At 37.2% G+C, this 22627-nt stretch overlaps 1 protein-coding gene across 1 annotated transcript; it reads right to left on the bottom strand.

Annotated features, from left to right (window-relative positions):
- Window positions 1–6188: 6188 nt before the first annotated feature.
- LOC132069412 (expansin-like B1) lies at window positions 6189–8884 on the bottom strand. The gene is made up of 4 exons (XM_059462763.1): window positions 8755–8884; window positions 8014–8123; window positions 7233–7544; window positions 6189–6389 (listed from the first exon to the last, which is right to left on the bottom strand). Exons 1-4 carry the CDS (start codon window positions 8882–8884, stop codon window positions 6189–6191), a joined length of 753 nt encoding a protein of 250 aa, XP_059318746.1.
- Between the last annotated feature and the right edge of the window lie 13743 nt (window positions 8885–22627).

The following is a 22627-nucleotide window of genomic DNA, read 5'->3' as shown; positions in this document are numbered from 1 at the left end:
TATTTATAAAGATATAATGAAGTTAGTCATTAATGGTTATTAGCCACCTTGTACTTTCCACTATGGACAATGGAAGCCAAGTGGAACATAAATATTAGCTCAGAGATTTTGTGACCTTGTAAATAAATGAACATTCTGCATTCTGCGGTTTTGACTTCCTTTGGATTGCTTAATGATGTTTTTACTGAATTTCTTCCTAATGAAAGACAGATATACAGATATACAGTCAATCTTACTTATCTGCTGCTTAACCACTTTAATATAAATTAAAATCCAAAAGCTGGGCCATTTTTGATGTTTTCACATTCTTGTTGGGGCAATGAATATCTATTTACGCGTTGTGTAAAAGTCTTTTTTTTTTTTTTTTTTTTTTTTTTGAGAAAGAAAAAGTCTGTTTTCGGGCCAAGTTGTCAAAATGATATTTGTATAGATCTGCAAATAATACTCAAGATGTGGCACCGCGATGTGCAAAAAAAGTTTGGGAAACTTACCAATATGTATAGTTTGGCCAAACTTATTTACCATTTGGCTGAAATATACAAAATCTATACACTGATTATGTAAATTGCATGTATAGGTATGTATATGTTATGTATATTGTATGTATAGTACATGTATATTCTATGTACATTATACGTATTACAATACAAAACCTATACATTTGGTCATATTTTGTAAACTAGACCACTCAAAAGCATTGGACTGAAATTTTTCCAAAAAGTTTTGAACCGCTATAAGAATTCCACATGTATAGCTGTTGATCTATCAAATGACTTTTGAGTTTCATGTTTGTAAAGTTGGTTTGGCTTTAAAAAGTGGGTGGATTTAATTTTTAGTTAAATACTCCTAATATATATGACAAATCGTAATAGTTAGGGGAGTTAGTTTGAGGGTATTCTTGAGTGAAAAAATAGGTTGAAGGTATTTTTAGACCAAACGGTGAATGAAGGGTATTTATAAGCCTTTTTCCATACGTTAGGGATATTTTTGACCCTTTTCCATTCCTTATTTTATGTACTTGTTGTAAACACACCCCTGTGTAGAATCAAATTTCGCTCTAATAATGCAATCTATCAAACAAAACTAACCCATTTCATATTCGATAAAACTTTCTTCTATGCGTGCTAAACTATTGTATTCTCCGTTGTTAATTTTCTCTCTTTAACTCCATTCTAAAATATTAAAATATGTTTTCTGATATTTATATGGTGCCTTCATATTCAAGATTTAAATTTTATGAATTTACTCTTTAAAGTTTTTAAAATTAAACTATTTATATTTTAACGTTATGAGTTCATATATATTAATTCTTTTAATTTTAGCGAATTTTTACATATATATTTATGTTACACTTTGAAAATATTGGATTTAAATGAACCTGGTACCATAACATTGGATCTGCCCCTGATTAAGGGTTGATATTGGGCAGATCTTCAACTATCTGGAATAATTTTATCAATTTTCCCATTGGCTTCCATTGCCTGAGTGTGTGCAGGAATTAAGAGGCGAAAGTATTTTTTATTTTATTCTCCGTGAGGATGTATTTGGAAGAAGAGAATCTGAGCCATACAATTATTAGAGTGACACATGCTCACAAATCAAAAGCGGGACCGGGTGAAATGGCTTTTTTTTGCGCGGAGTGCCATTCTTTTGGGGTGTGGATTTGTGGTTTTTAAATTATGCGCCATCATTCTTGATTTTTAATTTTTGCCCACAAAAGAATAATGAGATTCCAAAACTGAACTAATTTTGAATCAAATTTATATGCGACCACTCCAGAAATGCTCAAACTAACCAGTCCACAAATTATCGAGTGGGCTCTTTTAATGGTTTAAATTAAACTTTTGAATCAATTATTAAAGGGACTTCATATAATTTTTTTCTTTTGTCAAGTTAAATTAATTTTTTAATACTTGCCTTGCGAATTTTTTTTTTTTAAATTTCAGGGGTTATATGAAATTGGTTTTTTTTTCAATATGAAGGGGGTGGTGTGGAAGTAGGCGATTCTGCGAATTGCCCGTGAAATGGAGGGGAAGGACTTCCCACAAAAGAAGCCCAAAACTGAACTAATTTTGAATCAAATTCGACCACTCCAGAAATGCTCAAACTAACCAGTCCACAAATTCGAGTGGGCTCAATGGTTTAAATTAATTAATCAGGGACTTCATCTTCTTTTGATCCAATATATAGCTTGTTACAACACAAAGCAGGCGATATGGATGTTCCAAATGCCGTCAATTGAATTCGAATAGAAGTTGATGCTTGTGGTTTGAGTTTCGGACTTATCGTCTAGATTTTCTGATTCATTTTCATGGCTCTTCCTAATCCTTATTTTCTAGATGTAAATGGATCTCACTCTTTTTTATTGAAGAGCATCTTAAATTTCGTGAAATCAGCAGGAATCATACACAGAGAATTCAATATGGACATAGAAGATGGTAGACAATATTCACAATAAAAAAAAACAAAAACTCAGTAACTGCTGTGTCAACAGAGAACAACAACCGGGGACATTGAATTTTCATGGGATTATTGTCTCAACCTGCTACTTTGACGAAGTCCAGCAGCAGTAGTAGCAACAACAGAGGGTCCAACGTATTCCGTATTACATTCCTCATCAACATCCTCTTCAGCATCGACATAAACATCTCTTTCCCCAACCTCATTATCCTCAAACTCCTCATCAACGACCTCGACATTAATACTGAAAGTGAAGTTAATAAACTGCCTCATTCGGATCCTTCTACTTAGTCTATCACGTCGAGACCAAGTGGTCAGGGGACCAAAACCGTGGTTTACATTTGGCCCTTCCTCGCGAAGATGTTCAGCATTTTCATTTGGACCAATACTTTGAACATTCAGCTCACCGTCAGCGTCACATTCAATTGGTGCAAACTGCAAAAGCAACATAACACCCATTGCCAAAAGTTCTTTGTGATCAACTGGAATATTATATGGTGGCATGGGCGAATCCTCAGACTTAGCCCCATCTAGGGGTGGCAAATGGGTGGGTTTGGTTGGATGGTTTGAACAAAAATGGGTTGGGTTTTCAAACCTTATTTTTTTGTAGGTAATTTTTTATAAAAAGTGTAATATTATTTCAAGTGTATGCTTATAATTTTTTTCTTTTGTCAAGTTAAATTAATTCTTTCATATAAATTTCAGGGGTTATATGAAATTGATTTTTTTTTGGGGGAGAGGGGGGTGGACGTAGGGGTGGGGTGGGGGGGATCGAAATTCTTTTCCATTATTTATAAATTTTTTATAGAAGTAATATATATGAAAATTGAAATTTTGGGGGCGGGAGGGGGTGGGGCGGGGGGTAAGATTTTTTTTTTTTTTCATTTTTTATAAAACTTTTATAAAAGTAAAATATTTGAAATTGATTTTTTTTTTGGGGTTGGGGGGGGGGGGCGGAGAGGGGTGGGGTGGGGGTAAGAAATTTTTTTCATTTTTTATAAAAGTAAAATATTTGAAATTGAAATTTGTGGGGTGGGGGTAAGAATTTTTTTTTTTTCATTTTTTATAAAATTTTATAAAGGTAAAATATATGAAATTGAATTTTTGGGGTGGGGATGGGGGTAGGGATCGGAGTGGGAGGTAAGAAATTTTTTTTTCTTTTTTTGTAAGCTTTTTATAAAAGAAAAATAAAGTATATTAAATTAAAAAAAAATGTTAGGGGGTGGGGGGCATGGCTGGGTGGGTGGTGGGGTAAGGGTTGGGGTGGGAGGTAAGAAAGAAATTTCTCATTTTCAAAATGAGTTGTTATTGGGTCTAATGTGTTCTTATATGGATACCATATTTACCATATTTGCGTATTTTTTATGGGTTAAAGAGAGACTTAAAGCCCATATTTATCCACCTGAAATATGAGTGACCCAACTCACTAACATATGGATAAAATGAGCTAATTTTCTAAATATGAGCTCAAATTGCCATCTCTAGCCCCATCATACAATCTAGCTATATCAGATGACTTAGCTACATCAATCTCTACATTAGGGTCTACATCAGGCACTACATCAGGCACACCTTCCTGATCAGTATCCCCATCAGCATTGGAAGTTTGATAAAACTTTGATACTACCCACTTCTTAGTGGAAATGGTCAAATCCTTATTAGAAGGTGGCATGGGCCTCTCCACAAGATTATCTCTATCAACCTCACCTACATCAGCCCCTCTATCAGCACTATTAGTGATGGGGAATTGATCCAATTCCTTGACCAACTCTTTCTATCCATCACCTTCCAAAGATGAGATCCAATTCATCTTAAAAAGTCATTTAGTAGCTTCACCTTTTGCTGCGTTGTTTCTTTGTCAACTCCAACAAAAGAATTATTCAAAAAGTGTTCAACATCTTGAAGTTTCTTATTGAGTTCATCACAAATAAACGTGGCATGTTGATTTCTTAGCCAAAATTTAACAGCAGATTCACCATCTTTGGACCTAACTTTCTCCAATTTGGTCTTAAGTTTGTCCAAACCAAGACAAGAGACAAAACGTTCAAATTGAATAACATCTTCAAAATAATCAAAGAAAATGCAACCGGTACATCTATTTGATTCCGAGATGATTGCACAACACTTGCAAATGCGCTGGGGCGGGGTTTGGGGCGGGGGGGGGGGGGGGGGAGGATTGCTTTGGAAATGGCTAGGGTTTGTAGAGGAATAGAACTGAATGTGTTTTAGAGGAATAGATATATACATAAAAAATAATTTTTACCTCAGATATACGGTAGACATGTCTTAGGGTTATGTTTGGAAGAAAAAGCAAGTTCTGTGACGTGCAATAGCGAGATATGAGAAAAACTGAGAGTGTAATGGTTGCAAATCATATTTATATGCCCTGAAAATAAAATTGAATTTTAATTCAGTTTTGTAATTCTTTGAAATAATAATACTAATAAGAAAAAACATCATTGTGGAAAGGGGAAGAGAAAAACAATTGTTTTAGTGACCTTAGGCTTGAGCTGACCTTATTAAGAAACTTCTCTTCTTCCGTATTATATACATTCCTTTTCACTATTTGCTATCAAAGCAGCTTGTAAACTCTCTGTGAAGTAGCCCATGGAAATGGGATACGAACGAATGGGATACGAACGATGTTGAGTTCTTGCGGAGCTCAGGGATCAGAGGCGGTTGGTTTACGCTGGGTTCTTCGCGACCTACTGAGTTTCCTCCAGAGTAGTTTTCCCAGAACTCGAGAAATACTTTCCTAATCTGGCTTCAAAAGCTATTTTTAGATGCCTTCTCGACCTTTCCACCGATATTCTAATATAACCTTCTGATTGTATAGTTCTCCTTCGCTATGAAAAGGAATCTAAAAATCTTTAGCCAGCTTATCTAAGCTCCCAGACTTTATCCGTCAAAAAGTAAAGGCTCAAAAAGGAACTGCACTCGAAGAATGGAAAGGCAGGTTGCGAAGGCGCTAATACGATTTCACTTGAAGCAAAGGCCCAACCGGTAGCATAAAGAAAATAGATTCAGATTGACAAACCACCAAAAGAGTGAGAAAAAAGGGACAAGTGTACATTAGAAATCTACTTCAATAGAGCGTATGATGTCAATGACTCGAGGTAGAGCACTCAATGGGCTAGGGTGGCCTCATTTCGCCTTATCAACCCAGGGAATCCCCGAATACAGTTCTAGATCGTTTGTACAGATATTCACGGTAGGCTATTCGTCCTAGCTTTCCAATTTCTTTATCCTAACAGTGTTCAAAGCCTAACATCCTGAGTTTTTTTCTTCTTAAAAAAAGGTTTGACTCAAATGTTCCAAAAAGCATGAAATGACATTTTTCAGGCATCCTTAAGACTTTCACTTTTCAACATTTGATATTATTCCAGAACGTAATATTTTACCACTCAGAAAAAAATCATACTCATCAAGAAAATTAATGAAAAAGAGCTAATTTTATTCATGTTCATATTATAATAACATCAAGCAGTACATATTTTTGACTAATGTCATCATAATAACACTACAAAGATCCTAGCTCCTACTCATCACACATGACATAATTCTTTCTACTATGACTAATGTCATCATAATAATCCCTACAAAGATCCTAGCTCCTACTCATCACACATGACATAATTCTTTCTAATAGATAGGAATTACTAATAATTGCCTAGAATGGCAATATATATACTGGAAAATATATTGTATAATAATTTTAAATTCCTTAATTAAGAAACTTGAATGTCAGTCTCAATGGTTTCTCCAACAGTCCATTCAGCCGGAATTACAGCCCTCTCTGATTGCACCCATTTGGTCTCAGCGGCAGCACTAATTAAGAACCTCACTTGGAGGTCTCCGTTTGGTGGATTTGACAAATCCCAAACTGCACCGTATGCCCTGCTCATTGATATCCATGAACTTGTTTCCTCCTACATTTATTAAAAAAAAGAAAAGAAAAAAGACAAATATTAAAATTTCACAAGTGTATATTCAACTAATATATTATTGTACTAAAGTCATAAAATTAACATTTGTAATAGAAAAATAACTTAATATACTACTTATATATCCATCACGGGTGTTAAATGGATTGGTTGTATTGAATTTGTATGGATCAAAATGGACAGAGTTAATAAACAGAGGACAAAATTAAAAGAAAAATAGCCATTTTCCATATTTGTAATTGAAAAATACAAAAAAAATATAGAAGTCTTTAAAAAAGTAGCCAGTTTTTGTAATCCATGATACTGCCATAGATTTTTCACTTGTTTTAAGCTTGAAATTCGTGGCACTATCATGGTGTCCCCGTATCAAAAGTGAATACTTTTCAATGAATTGTTCGAAAAATGGCTAGCCCATACAATTTTATAGACGAGTCATTAACTGTCCAAAGGTTACTTGACCTGAGACCCGGTTTATGACTCTACCAAGTTTTACTTTCTTTCTTCGTTTTCTTATAATATGTGTAATAACAAAACAAAATCAATAAAACCTATTTTCTTTGTTATGGCTCACGTAACATATGAAAAAAAAAAAAAAAAAATTGATAAGGTTTTTGTCAATTTATGCTACACAGTTAGCTCAAATCAACGCAATTTTTAGATGGACTGAATTAAGTTAAAAAAAAAAAAATAGGCTGAGTGAATAAGTTGGAGGACCATTAATTCACCCAAACTTGAGTGAGTCATACTTTTAATGAGCTAATTTTACTATTCTTATATATCAAAGAAAATAAAATTGCCGAAAATTGCTAAATAAGGATGCACACAAACCTCATAGACTTCCAGTGCAAGGATGTCACTAGCACCACCCTGGTTCGTAACAACTAGTGAAAGGTAATCAGGATATTTGCTATGTTCATGGATTTTAACCCTGATGTTGGATCCATATCTGCAAGAAACTCTTCTATACTCCACATCAACTGTCCCTTTTGCAAAAAGAACCTGAGCCATGCTTGATTGTTTGGCCAATTTTGCAAATCCTCTGTAGCTAAGAATAAAGTCTGTTCCATTCCCTTCTCCATGGTCAGTAGCCATCACTTTTACTCCCTCTTGGGAACATAATCCCTGATTTCTGCACCTTACCTTAAAAATCCATCCACAAAAAATGAGGAGCTATTAACATTTTGTCACATGTGAGATCATCACAAATTTCCTGAAACGAGACTTTTACATGAGTAATCACCCGCTTATACCCATTTGTAAAATTCGCTCATTAAAACAGTACATACTACATTAAAATATATAATATATGAATTATATATTCTTGAAGGTATACAACATACACATCTGCTGAATTTTTTTATAAATATTTTTTCCTATATGCACGAAGTGTAATATTTTTTAAAATGAGGGTTTTGGTTAATTATTTCCCTGATTTAATGTGACGTAAACTAATTTTGTGATTGTGTTATTATAGTGTGTAAAGTTCAATTATTTTAATGTAATAAAAGATACTTTTATGACTGCGGAGTTCATTTATTTTGTAAACATAATAATTTTATGACCTGTTACAGTAGGTAAAATTTAGTAATTATAGGTAAAATATTGGTACCTGGTAGCATCCACCACAGCTAGCACCATTCTTGAATAGACGCCTAGAGACTGCACAAACTTCTCCATTGTTCACAGTTCTTCCATATTCTTCATATCCACAAGCTCCACCTGAATCAAATATATACGATTAAATGTAACAGATATAGTATTTATGAGTTTGTGGAATTTAAGTGATTTTATGAAAATTGTTTTTTTGGATAATGTTTTCCAGTTTTTCGATGGTGAACGTAAACAAGATTTCGTAAAAAAATTTAATTTAAGATTGATAATAATGTTAGGAAATCAGGTAGTGTTCAGATGGAAATTTTTTGGTATTCAATAGTGTCTAAGTGTTGGTTGGAGCAATGTTATAAAGCTAAAAGTTGAGATAGTCGTAAAGAAAATCGACTTATTTTCTCGATTCTTTGTGAAAGATGTTTTTCTTGGAATATATTTTCTAACGACCAAATATGGAAAAATGTCTTAATTTGACTGTTGACAAGAACGCAAATTATTCTCAGTGCTCAAATGGAATATAATATGTTGTGTATTTTGTGGGAGGGCATGCAGGGTCCACCATGGAAAGTAGAAATGTGTCCATTGGATCCTTTTCTATTTGAATAGAAGAAAATGTCCCTATAATGAATTCTTGTATGTTATTTTTAATTGTGTAAAAATAACATTTGTTTAATAAAAAAACGTAAAATTAGAACAAATTTATAAAGAACTAAGAAAACCAATTGACGCAGCATGAACATACTTTGATTGCCCATGCCATCAGCTGTGTTATAATAGGCTGCTTTTGATACATAAGTTTGGCTATAGCATAGAGCAGGCAAGATCAAGATTAGGCACAGTTGCAGAGTACAATGTTTAAGAGAGTTTTCCATCTTTGGGAATTAAAAGGAGTAAGGAAGAGAACAAGTGGATTAAAAAGAAATTAAGGACTTAATGTGGGATGAGAAAGCTCCAAAGATGAAATGCCATATATTTATGGTATAGCTAAAGAGGGTCAGAAGAGGGTCATTTTTTTGCCACATATATCTTCCCACTATGGCCTGTGGAAACCAAGTGGAGATTAAGTAGTAGCCTTTTAAAAAAATAATAATGTAGAAATGAGTTATTTGTATCCTTGATGATTGAATTTGCATGATTGTAATCCTACCACTAGAAGAGAAAATGGCAATTATGTCTTACTTAAATTTGTTTTGCAGTTACTAAGACGCGACTATTGTTTCTGTTTTCCGTTAAAATCGTCAGCTACCAAAAAACGAAGTTAGAGATTTGTTTTTACGGGTTTAAAGATAAGTAGGTCGTATTCAATCCGGAGACTCTCTCGAATGAGCTCGGGGTTTGATCGTTTTTCTTATGGGGGATACAAGCAATAATATTTATCTAAGTTAATAATGTAAAATGGACAGTAAGAAAATCACAACAATGATCAGATCTCAGAGAGTGAGTATATTTCTTAGCAAAAATAATAATACGAGAAGTGAGAACTTGGATACAAAAGTGAGATGATCTTCCTTCTCTCCTAAGCTTCATTTATATAATCAAACCCTTGAGCTGTTACTGCCCTAAGTGACGTCTGTTGAGTGATGCAGCTTGGACTCTATGCACAGTGGCGCTCTGCTTGATGACGGCTGATGTGATGGGAGTTGTTGGGAGTGGGAGGCAGCTGTATAGACCTGTTGAGACTCTTGCGACTGTGGAAACTTCTCGCCTACGCTTTGAGTCCCCCGAACATGCTTTCTCTTTATATTTTGAGACCCGAAGTCCCCGGACTCACCGTTCCCAAATACCCTCGGATATTTATTCCAGCATACAGATAGTCCCCCACTTTCTGGACGTTCCATTTCTGCGAAAGATCGGGAAGTGGAAGAGAAAAGCTATCAACCATCAATCTCGTTGTATGACAATTCTTGAGAATCACGCTCTAGGAAAACTGTTGTTGTTAGCCCTTTACGCCATCGTCTAGCATTAAATGATCCTTTCTCTGGACTGTAGGGTTTTCGGGAAACAAAAGGACCATCGCGTCCTATTGGCTTTCACGCATCGACATATGGACAGTCACCTTTTTTGAAGCACTTTTTTTAAGGCGTCGATTGATGTTTCCCTAAGGATGTGTGGTGCTTTCCCTATATAAACCAACCATCCCCAAAATGTTATTTTCATCCTAACCTTGCATCACTATTAACCATGTTGCATCTCTATTCATAGCAAGTTAATGATGACTCCTTTATCTTCTATCTCCGGCCCTTCAACCGTGAGATCCCTACCGACATTTTGCCTTTTAAAACGAATTTCGCTTTGCCGACTGCTGTCAATGCCTGAAATCCTTTGGCCATTGTTTGGCGAGCAATGTCCTTTGATACCCTCTCGAAACTTCTGGGTTTCGGGAGGAGTTGTCTTGATCAGCCCTGACCTCTATGTAACAAAAAATTCTTTCCTTTTGGTTAGAGGCAAAAATCCCGCTCCCATGATACCTCTTTCGCCATTCTCGATTGGCTGGGATTTCGCTGGTCCACCAACTGTTCACGAGTTTTTCGCACAAGGCATAGTATATGTGTGGAGACTGGTACCACGCGCTTGGGAGGTAACTGGATGCCTTCGTGATGCTCCCGAGCGTGGTACCCGTCGTTTCTCACATGTTTTATCCTTCTGTGATTTTTTACCGGTAAAGCGCTTGCTGACTCAAATACCAACGGTACGTTTGGTAACATTCCAAATAAGACCAATATGGTTATGGTAGAATTTATGTGGCGTACCTTTATGAACAACGCCATTATTGTTAATACTGACATAATCTTCGTCTTTAAGAATCCCTAAATATGTTGTAAGCGAGATACCTCCTTTCTTTCTATATGCACGCGAGAGGGAATCTCGTGTTCGTAATCTTGATCCATGCCCTGCCAGCGTTTTTGATGAAGGGTGGAGAAAATGCATGTCGCTTCCCAGACTCGTCGGCAATTTCGATAAGAGGTCTGTGATGGTTCTTCTAACTCAGAATTGACTTTAGTTGTAGCGTTGGAGGCGGAACTGGTGACTTATGCAGCTCTTCCCGTACTTCCCTTGTCCGAGGACCTGGATGCGCCCCAGTGGTGAGGTCTGGTCTCGCTAGGGAGAAAGGGAATCCTTGGTGAATCATGAGGCGCACTCCTCCTGAGTCGCGACGATTTAAGGTCCCAGCGGATAAGGGAAAAGGGGCGATGTCTTCTGCTGTCAGTGCCTCCGGACCCCCTAAACTTCAGGAAGATGATGCTGTGACGGCTGTTCGAGGGGCCCCTACCGTGCCTGTGCCTTCAGAAATGCCTGCCCCTACCAGCAAGCCAAGTGAGGCTCCTTAAGTTCGACCTCCATGCGTAGAGTACTTTGCGAATTTGCTTTCGGAGCTTTTTTAGAAAACTATCTTGTCTTCTACTTTGTGTAATTGGATTCCGCCCGAGGTTTTCGGGGCTTTTTTGTTATGCTATAAAATTCATGCTCTTGTTTATTGCTTTTTCTGTAATCGCTTGAATTAGGATTGATTGCTTTCAGCTTACTCTAGTTATGTTGATATTCTTTGTGGCCGAGTGTTCATGATTTACTCGGTCCTTTGAAGTAGAGCACTTCAACCAAGGAAATCTTTCCACCCTGACGATTCCTTATCGGGACTATGCTCTGGAATGGCCGTGAATGCTTGTGTTTAAGGTATACGATGCCTTTTATGTGTTATCACATTCGTGTGCGAGATGCTTAGGCGATCGTTTTCCCTAATCCGAGAATATTACTTCCGGCCGCGTTCATTATGAGTGGGAATTTAAATCGTCCATATCATAATTAAGGAGGGGCCCCCTTTGTTCGACTGCTGGCGAGGAGGACGTCTCGACCTCGCCTTATTTCGGCATAAGGTAATAATACCTTCAGGCTCTGAGGCCAACTGGCCGTGTTGTGTGTTCGAGGTGGATGTTATCGGGTCCGGGAGGACACGTTCGTATCAACAAAGTCAGAGTATGAGAGGCTTTTTAGATGCAATTTGAATAGCTTTATTCGATTTCCGCCTAATGCTTTGAATACATAATTGTTTCTTGCCCTTGGGCACTTAATAGCAAAACAAACAAACAAAGTTAGCAAAAAATAAAAAACATAGGAAACATCTTTTGCCTCGCCCGTCCTAGAAATTCTGCTCTGTCGCCATCTTTAAGCAATACGTTGTTCAGTTGTTGCCTCATTAAAAATTGTGCCGACAAAACCCCGTTGGGAAAAAGGTCAGTCAAGAAAAAGAGTGCAATACGTATTTTCAGATCTTCATTCCTGATTCTTCCGGATTAGTCCCAGTCCTACAATCACAAGGGGTTACAAAAAAAAAAGTGAATTGACAAAGAAGAAACTCATACTTTCGGGGGCTTTCAAGGCCTGATCGCATCGGTGAGACCGTGCATTTCGGCAAACAAGGGGCTCGGATGGCTGCCCGAGGCTGATAGGATAGCTCGTACTCGTTTACTTCGATCGACCATTTTGACAGCCATCTTGAGAGATTTTCGGATCGAAGCAGCTCTTGTAACTAGGCATCGGTTACGACCGTAGCCGGATGGCACTGAAAATAAGGTCTCAGCTTTCGTGTGGCCGTGATCAGAGCCAAGAAAAACTTCTCCATGTTCGGATATCGTGACTCGGCCTCGGTCAAATTTTTGCTAGAGTAGTAGATGGGAAGCTGTCTTTTCGCTTCTATTCACACGAAGGCGACGCTAATGGAGATCTTAGAGCCAGTTATGTAAACAAATAACTTTTCTCTTTCCTCCAGCTTAGCCATTATGTGAGGGATAGCTAGGTAAGCTTTTGAGGCCCCTTAGGCTTTGATCACATTCTTGCGTCCACAGGGAGCGTTGGTCCTTTTTAGTGAGCTTGAAGAATTCATGACATCGGTTAGTTTCCCGGGATATAAATCTTCCCAAGGCTGCCACCTTCCCGGTTAACCTTTGAACCATTTTGACATTGTCCAACGCATCCGACATCGTTCGAATAGCCTCTACCTTGTCTGGATTCATTTTGATCCCTTGACACGAAACGAGAAAACCCAGAAACTTGCCCGACCTAACTCCGAAGGCGCACTTCTTCGGATTCAATTTCATGTCGTGGCGTCGCAGAACGCCGAAGGTTTCAGCCAAGGACCCTAGGTGGGTCTCCGCTCATCGGGACTTAACCAGCATGTCGTCGATGTAAACTTCCATGGTTCTACCGATTTGCTTCTCGAACATTTTGTTACCCAACCTTTGGTAGGTAGCCCCTGCATTTTTAAGACTAAAAGACATAACGTTATATCAAAAATTACTATGGTTAGTTATGAATAAGATTTTCTCCTGATCATCCGGGTGTAAGCTGATCTAATTGTACCCCTAGTAGGCATCCAGAAAACTGAGCAGCTCATGTCCGGCCGTGGCATCTATCGTTTGGTCTATGTGCGGCAACGAGAAAGAATCTTTAGGGCACGCCTCGTTCAAGTCTTTGAAATCCACACACACTCTGAACTTGTTGAGTTTCTTGGGTACAACCACCACGTTGGCCAGCCATTCGGGTTTCTTAATTGCCCATACGGACACTATGTTGAGCAAGCGAGTCACTTCTTCCTTGATGAATTGATCCTTTATTGCCGATATGGGCCATTTCCTTTGCCTGACTGGGACGTGATTAGGGTCCGCACTCAATTTGTGGACGGCTATATCCGGGGGGATCCCTGTTATATCAAGATGAGACCATGCAAAACAGTCGGAATTATGAGTTAGATAATTCAAATATTCACTCCTGAGCCCAAGTGATAGGTTTGAGCCCAGGTATACCTTCTTTTTGGGACATTCTTCGAAAAGCTCCACACTCTCCAATCCTTCGATTGTTGAGTCTGCGGGATCCTTATCTGGAGTTACGACAAAACCTTTTTGGAGAGCTTAGTCTAGGCATTCTCTGTCGTCCAACCGCTCCCTATTTTCTTCGGATCCCTTGCCCGGGTCCGGCTTCTGTAATTGCTATTGATCCGCTGCTGATCGCCAGGAAACCACTGCTGCCAGCATATCCTTTCTCTGGCTTGGGAAGCCATCCCTCTTAAGTCTCCGATCCCCCAAGGCGTAGGGAACTTGACTTTGTGGTGATAAGTCAAGGGAACGACCTGCATCACGTGTATCCATGGTCTTCCGAGGTTCGCGTTGTAAGTCATATCTCGGACACAACATCGAAGGTTGCGACCGGCTTCACGCCGTTAGTATAAATAGCCAAATCTATCTCCCCTTTGGTCACCTCGCTGGACATATTGAATCCTGCCAGTACCTTGGTCGTGGGGACGACGGACTCCTCATTCCCTATCTCTTTCAGAACTCTTAGCTGAATGATATTAGCCGAGCTCCCTGGACCAATTAAGACATGCTTAATGAAAGATTTATGAATTATTAAAGATATTACCAGGGCCTCGTTATGGAATGGGGAGAGGTTCCCGTAATTAGCCTCGGTGAATGATATGTTTTGATCTTTTACGAATCCTGACTCTCATACGGTGGTAGTAACCGAGACCTTCGACTTTTTGGTGGAAGTGTAAGTGACTTTGTTTATCGTCTTTGTGTCGAAGATCATATACATGGTATGCATAGGCGGCGGCGTCTGATTCGGCCTCTGACCATCGTTTCGGCTCAAGTTGAGCTCTGCCCGGTCACTGATGTACTCCTTCAAATGCCCAGCGCGCAGCAGTTGCGCTACCTCTATTCTCAAGTTACTACAATCTTCGGTAGTGTGCCCGTAGGTGTTATGATAATGACACAATAACCCCGTACTTCTTTTCTTCGGGTTGGAATGAATAGCATCGGGGAATTTGGCTTCCTTCATAGTCTTCATTACCGACACTATCTCTACAGCGCTGATGCTGAAGTTATGATCGGATAGCTTCGGAGGGCCACGACCTTTTGGCTCGGACCTTTCGGTTCGCCGAAGGCCCCGATCCATGAGGCCTTGATTGTTCCTGATGTTGCCTCAGTTCATGTTTGTATACGAGGGTTTCCTCATGTCGTACAGACCGAAACGCCTACTGCTTGTAACGTTGGCGCCGTACCCCTGACTAGATATTTTCGGGGGGCGACTATCAATGTGAGATGTCGTCCTCATTCGTCGATCTTCTTCGATTCTCATTTTGGCTATATACCTGAGATTGACTTTGCTCCATATTTGTGCCGGGTGCTCCCTCAAGCTCTCCTTTGGTTTTCTGGAGGCAGTTGAGCTTTCCGGGTTCAACCTATCGGTGAAAGCAGCGGCTGCCAGGTCTTCGTCAATAGGTGGCAGCTGCATCCTTTCTCTTTGGAACCTGTCCACGAAGCTTCGCAGTAGTTCGTCCCCTCGTTGCTTGATTGTAAACACATTCTGCTGATGGGTTTCTACCCTCCGGGCTCCTGCGTGTGCCTTAACAAAGACATCTGCAAGAGAAGCGAAGCAATCAATAGAATTTTTAGGCAAGTAAATATACCAGGAAAGTGATCCATTTATGAACGTCTTGGTCGAATTTTTTGAGCATGACTGATTCGACCTCTCATTGTTTGAGGTCATGCTCGGTCACTGCTGCCTCGAAGGTTGTGATATGTTCTTTCGGGTCCGTAGTGCCATCATATTTCGATATATCAAGCATTTTGAACTTTTTCGGGATGGGGGCAAGCGCAGTGCTCCCCGGGTACGGTAAGACGCCGTATCTTCTGGCTCCTGTGCCTTTGATCATCGATGGTGCTCCGGGGATCTGACTCATCCGCTCGTTCATTTCCCTCTCCATGCGCTGCAGCCCTTCCGTGAATGCGTCCATCCGGTCTTTCCCACTTTCATTAGCCTTGTTGCTGGCTTTAGGATCATTCGTGACGTCTACAGCTTTTTACCATGTTGTGGGAGTCTTAGCTCTTGAGTGATTTACCAGGTTTTGGGGTTCGACGCGTGACGGCAGTCCTCCGAGTCCCTGTATTCCCCATGCTACATTATCTTCTCCAGCCATGTTTTGATGAAGTGCTTAGTCCCGAGATTTTCAAGAAAATCAGCTACAGATCGAGACAACTCCACAATTGTCTATCCCCACAGACGATGCCAAACTATTTTTCGATAAAATCGTCAGCCGCCAAAAAATGAAGTTAGAGATTTGTTTTTACGGGTTTAAAGATAAGTAGGTCGTATTCAATCCGGAGACTCTCTCGAATGAGCTCGGGGTTTGATCATTTTTCTTATGAGGGATAGAAGCAATAATATTTATTTAAGTTAATAATGTAAAATGGACAGTAAGAAAATCACAACAATGATCGGATCTCGGAGAGTGAGTATATTTCTTAGCAGAAATAATAATACAAGAAGTGAGAACTTGGATACAAAAGTGTGATCTTCCTTCTCTCTAAGCTTTCGTTTATATAATCAAACCCTTGAGCCGTTATTCTGCCTTACTGAGTGACGTACGTCGAGTGACGCACCTTGGACTCTATGCACAGTGGCGCTCTGCTCGATGAGGACTGATGTGATGGGAGTTTGTTGGGAGTGGGAGGCAGCTATATAGACCCGTTGAGGCTCTAGCGACTGCGAAAACTTCTCGCCTACGCTTTGAGTCCCTCGAACATGCTTTCTCTTTATATTTCGAGACCCGATGTCCCCGGACTCACCGTTCCCAAATACCCTCGAATATTTATTCCCGCATACAGTTTCCATTTTTGTTTACAGGTGGATTAGAGAGTTTCTAGAAAGCCATGCAATTTATTAAAATCAAGAGAACCTTATAGAATGTCTTGCATCATAGCATTAGAGTTCTTAATTAATGATAAGTCTTACAGGTAGCACAATGATGGTATAGGTACCACTAGTAGTAATTAAATTCTTTGGAGAATTAGGAACTAGAAAATATACTACAGCCAAACCTTTCTATAATTAACAACTATCTTCTATAATAATATTTCACTATAACGGTCAAATTTTCTTTGGTACCGATTTTCATGTTATATTATATGATCTCTATAATAGCATTTCACTATAATAACAAAAAAATATCCTCATAAACGATGCCGTTATTTAGAGGTTTGATTGTACTACATTTTATCCATTGTGAATTTTCTAGCTGTTGTAAAGCTCAATTGGTTTGATATTTTACGATAAACCTTCCTTTTTTCCGATGTCAGCGCCTAAATAGATGGATCTGGAGGTGGATTCAAGATTTAAACTTGATGGGTTCTACCTTTACGAGTTTTTATACTAAACATCTTTTAGTTTTAAGGTTATGGATTCAAAGTTTAATATTTATTGAATATAGTGACTTTTACATAATTATTTTATTTTCTGGGTCGAAAACATATAAGTTTGGTTCCTGTTAGGGTTGCCCTGAATTTCACATCTTATTTGAATTTTACCATAATTGTGTTTTACTTCAAAAGAAATATATTGGTAGAAAATATTTTCTTTGTGGAAAATGATTCTACCATATTTATTCCTTTTCTTGTAGGAAAAGATTTAGCTATAAATGGAAGATTTGTTCTTCTCATTCACAACACAGAAAAGCATCCACAATTTAGTCATTAAAAGAGTTTCGTTTAGAGGGAGATTATTCTCTTAATAGTTTTTATGCTTTTATATTAGTTTTTCATATGTAGATCAATTGATCAAACAATATTAGAATATTATGCCTCTTTTATTATGTTTTTCTTTGTCGTCTGCTTTATCGTTGTTCAAGTTTGCAATTGTTAGCTTCCGCATGACTCCCTGATTATTTTAATCCCAACAAGTGGTATCAACGCCTTCAATGATCTTAATGGGTCTGTGAAAAAGAATACTTTCAACCACTTTTAACCCATACCTATTTTCAAACTATTTTAACCCGTGCTTATTTTTAACGCTCAAGGCTATTTTCAACTAATTTCAACCCGTGCTTATTTAGCTCAGGGCTATTTTCAACCAATTTTAACCCGTGCTTATTTTTAACGCTCATGGATATTTTCAATCCATACTACTTTTTAACCTTATTTTTTCAACCATGACAAGCAATAGTCTCTCTTTGAATGTCTCACAAACCTTCACCGGTAAAAACTATCATATTTGGTCAGTGAAGATGAAGTTAAGCAATTTTACAATGTGTAAGAATAATTCTCTTCCGTTTGAAAATAAAAGTTACACAATTATTTTCAATCGACTCTTCCGTTTGAAAATAAAAGTTACACAATTATTTTTAATCGACAGAATAGAAAAATTGTCACAGAGAAATACTTGAAGCAGGTGATGAAAAAATTCAAGAAAATTGAGTTCAAGAAGAAGAAGAAAAAGAAAGACTCATATTATCGATGTGTGCAAGTTAAAAAAATACTCAAAAAGAAATCCACAAGCACAAATTGCTAGAGTCGAATTAAGGAGGAGCAACTTTTCTAGATTGCAGCAACAGAAGCAAGGAGGAGTGTTGGATTTTGCATCTGTTACTGCTATAGTTTTCTAGAATAATTAGTTATTTCGTTATAGGAGGAGTCTAATAGTTGATTTAGTAGAATATTTAGGGCCCACTTGGCCATGAAATTTTGTTCACTTTTTTCCGGAAAACGTTTTCACTTTATTTGGAAATTAACGTTTGGCCATGGAAATTCCAAATACAACGAGTTGTATTTGAAATTTGAAAAACACCAAAAGATTTGTTTTCACTTTTTTCACTTTCAATACATTCCAACAACCAAGTATTCTTTGCAAAAACTATAACCAAACACAACTCCATCTTCAACTCCAACTTCAACTTCAACTTCAACTTCAACTCCAAAATACCAAATAAAGTGAAAAATATTTGGTTTTCATAGCCAAACGCCTACTTAGTTTTTTAATCTTAGCTAGTAAGAGTTTAGTACTTTAGTTATAGGAGGAGTCTACTACTTTATTTATATGCCTATATAAAGGCTTATCATTAATAAAATTTATATGAACCGATTTTTATTCTTATTTTCTAAGCTTGTTGTTTGCATCTCTCTCCAAAAAATCATATCATAGAATCTCAGGTATATCCGCCTGTTAATGGGTCCACGACCAAATGATGTAACTTGTGCTCAAAATGGTTCATAGGATTTCACGAATCATATGTTCGAAGTATTGCAATTTAAGGAAATGTCATGAAGACAAACTGTCATGAAGACAAAATATAAAATTTAATATTTCTTTTCATATATAACATAAATATACATTTCGAATATTTGGTCAAACAATAATATTATTGATAATTTTCTGTTACAATCGAAGAACCCACCGCTCTTAATACCACGAATCACCCATCGGCCACATTATATAACACAAATGGTGAATATTTGGTCAAACCATGTATATATAAACATGATTTACAAATAATCTTTGGAAATTAATTATTCAAGAATCTACACAAATTAATAACACATTCTATTCCACTAGACTATTGATTTTAACAATTGACTTGAAAACTTTTAGAAGAAGAAATATAAAATTGACATCGCCATTCGTATTGTATTTTTTGGTTTTGTTTTATTTTGAAGAGAAAGATATGAATGGACTATCCATTTGTTCAAGAAAGAAAGAAAGATATTTGTTAAAATTGTCTTCGTTTCGGGAAATTAAACGGGTCAAGATTTTCTCCTTTTTTTGTCTTTTTTCTTTTTCGGGGGCGTGATAGAAAATTAAATTAAAGAAAATAAGTTATTCGTCATAAGCCGAGATTTGGGGGAAAATATCCTTCTTTTTGATTAATTTATTTTCCTAATTGGTCATGTCAAATTTACTCATTTAGATGTTTAACATGGAAGTAAGCTCGATTGCGGTGTATTAGATGATTCATAATAATTGAATTGATTTAACTGGGGTTCGTCCAAGTAAAATAAAGTGACCATGTTATGTTAAGTAGAAATGATACTTAATTCATGTCTTATAACATTTGTAATCTCTTGTTAAGATCTTGAAGCAAGTCGAACAAACAATGTCCGGGAAGCGCACCTCCAACACTTGAACAACATCCATTGGGTTAAGATCGTCGGCTCGCATTATGATAAGCTCATAGAAGATGGAATTAATAAAGCAAAGTGCAAGTATTGTGTAAAGTTCTAAATAAAAATGAACAACGAATAAACATTTGAGAACTTGTCCTAAAATCCAAATAAGGTTAACACTTCCATTCTAAGTACAAACAATTTTAAACTTGCAAACTTGGACTTATTGAAATCAACAAGATGTTAATCCTGATGTTAAAAGGAAGGTGTCTATGAAAAAAACCCAACCTTTATTGAATTGTTGTGAAATTTTTGAAAGAGAGACAAAAGTTTATAAAGTATGAAAGAAACATTTTGTCAACCACGCTAAGGAATAAATTATATGTGTTTGACAAGACACTTTATTGATAGTTGATTGGTTTCGTATCACTCTTTCTGCGTTGTTACTAGTCATAAGTATTGGCCCGTTGTATTAGTAAGTGTTTGCTTGATTGGAAATTGGAGAAAATAATCACTATAACCGTCGGATGTCATGGTGAAAGAGTTAACAAAGAGAATAATCTAATAAATGTGGTAACCATCTTCAAGACGTATTTTTTGAATCTTAAAAAGATGGCATGAAAGAAGTTGGTCCATCTATCAAACGTGTTAGGCAAATGGTGAAATATGTTAGACAATACACCGTAAGATTAGAAAATTTGCGGAATTATAAAAAACATGTCATTAGTTTAGATAGAGTACCTTTTGGGATGCCGCACAACATTTAAAATATATAGGTTTGAATATGGTGGATTGTCAACTTATTTGTAAAAAGATGGAAGTATTAATTAGAAACCAAATTTATGATTTATAGAAGGTTTCTTCACTTTATGTCACTTCTAATGGTCACTTTGAAGATATAGTTGAGACAATCATTTAAGAGAGTGTATGGATGATGATGATCCTTCTTTGGCAAAAATGGGAGAAAAAATGATAGAAAAGTTTGTCAAAAAAATGAATAAGGTGCTTTTTATCTTAGATTAACAAACTTGAGTATGTTGGCGCCGCACTTTATGTTTGGAGATGAAAAGGAGTAAATAAAAGACGAAGTGGTGACTTACATGAAATCTATGTTTGAAGAGTATGTAGCAAAATTCTCTAACGCATCTCGACGCACATCTTCTCTCTACGATTCATCGAGTCGGACATCGGATTCATCTAGCTCTAACACTAGCACAAAATCAGCAAAACTGAGAAATAGGATCCACGAACGAAGAGAACAAACAAGATGGTACAAGTTTGGGTGGTAAGTCGGAGTTGTGGTAAGTTATCTTAAAGAACTAGAGAACCGAATGATGATGAGAATAATTTTGATATCTCATCATGGTGGAAAGCTCATTCTCCTAGATATAAAATTCTTTCCGAGATGGCTCGTGATGTGTTGGCAATTCCTATTTCTAGTGTGAGCACGGGCCGTATTTTATTCATTTAGGAGTTCTTTGAATCCAAAATTGGTCCAAGGTTATTTGTCTTCAAGATTGGCGTCGAAATCCTTATCCCATAAATGTTGAAGAAGATTTTAATGATCTTAAAACTTGAACTTGGTATGTTTTTTCCTTTAATTGTTGACACATCTTAAATTCTTTTAGATATGGTTGATAGCTCAAAAGATTCCCTCGTTCTTGATTTGTAATCGCAAGATGCCTCGTAAGATTGAGATTTTGAACTCAATGCTGTTCGTTTTCCAAAAGCTAATCGTTGAATATTAGTTTCAAATTGTTTGCTGAAATTATTATTCATGTAGTTGTTTACTGAAATTGTTTGCTGAATTGTTTGCCAATGGATTGTTCATCTAATCCATTGGCATCTACTAACTTCCCAATTTTCTTCTTCCTTTCCTCAATCCATTTTTGCTTGGACATTCCCCTGACTCTCACGGATTTTTTTTCTTCTCGTTAGTCCGTTACCATTGCAAAGGAAAAGGTCTTTTACAACTAGGTATAGTTCTAATTATACATCCATTTATTCATTCTTTTTGTTTTTTTTGTTTCCTCAAGCTTGGCCAATCTCGATTTGTAAATATTACTGAGTATAGTAGGACGCATCAACCGAATAAATGTTGATTTTCTTCTCAAATTTTCATATTGAAACATGTAGTAGCACTTGATAGTTGATACGACGACCACAAATTATGTATACCGGACTTGTTTATAGATAAATGTAGTCTTGTTTATACTTACATTCGAATTCATTAGCTAGAGTTATAGTCTTGTTTATACTTACATTCGAATTCATTAGCTGGAGCTTCTGTTTTTTTTTTCTCTGTTACCATTGCAGTTTGATTAGCTTTTTTTTTTTCTCTGTTACCATTCCTGCTTGACTAGGTGTTTAGTGTTTGCCTCTTTTGCATACCCTTAAATTGGTTTCTTTCATGGTCACAGATGGTAAAATGGAGTGCACAACTAGAGCTTCCAATTTCTGGACAGTGGGTAGATTCTGGGCATGATAATTCGAATGATCGAATACACTTTTGCTTAAATCACGCTCCATGATTTTTGTAAATCTTTCAATGTTCTCTTATGCTTTACTCTCTCCGTCGTAGGTCAATGAACTTTTCATCTTAAATGTATCTCAATGAGGATCGGAAGACACCTCTTGTAATTTCAAATTTTGCTGTAAAATCAACAGCTTCATAATTTCAGCCTTAAATCA

This window comes from Lycium ferocissimum, chromosome 9, assembly GCF_029784015.1.
Source record: "Lycium ferocissimum isolate CSIRO_LF1 chromosome 9, AGI_CSIRO_Lferr_CH_V1, whole genome shotgun sequence".
NCBI lineage: Eukaryota > Viridiplantae > Streptophyta > Magnoliopsida > Solanales > Solanaceae > Lycium > Lycium ferocissimum.
This window is presented reverse-complemented; position numbering and strand designations above follow the sequence as displayed.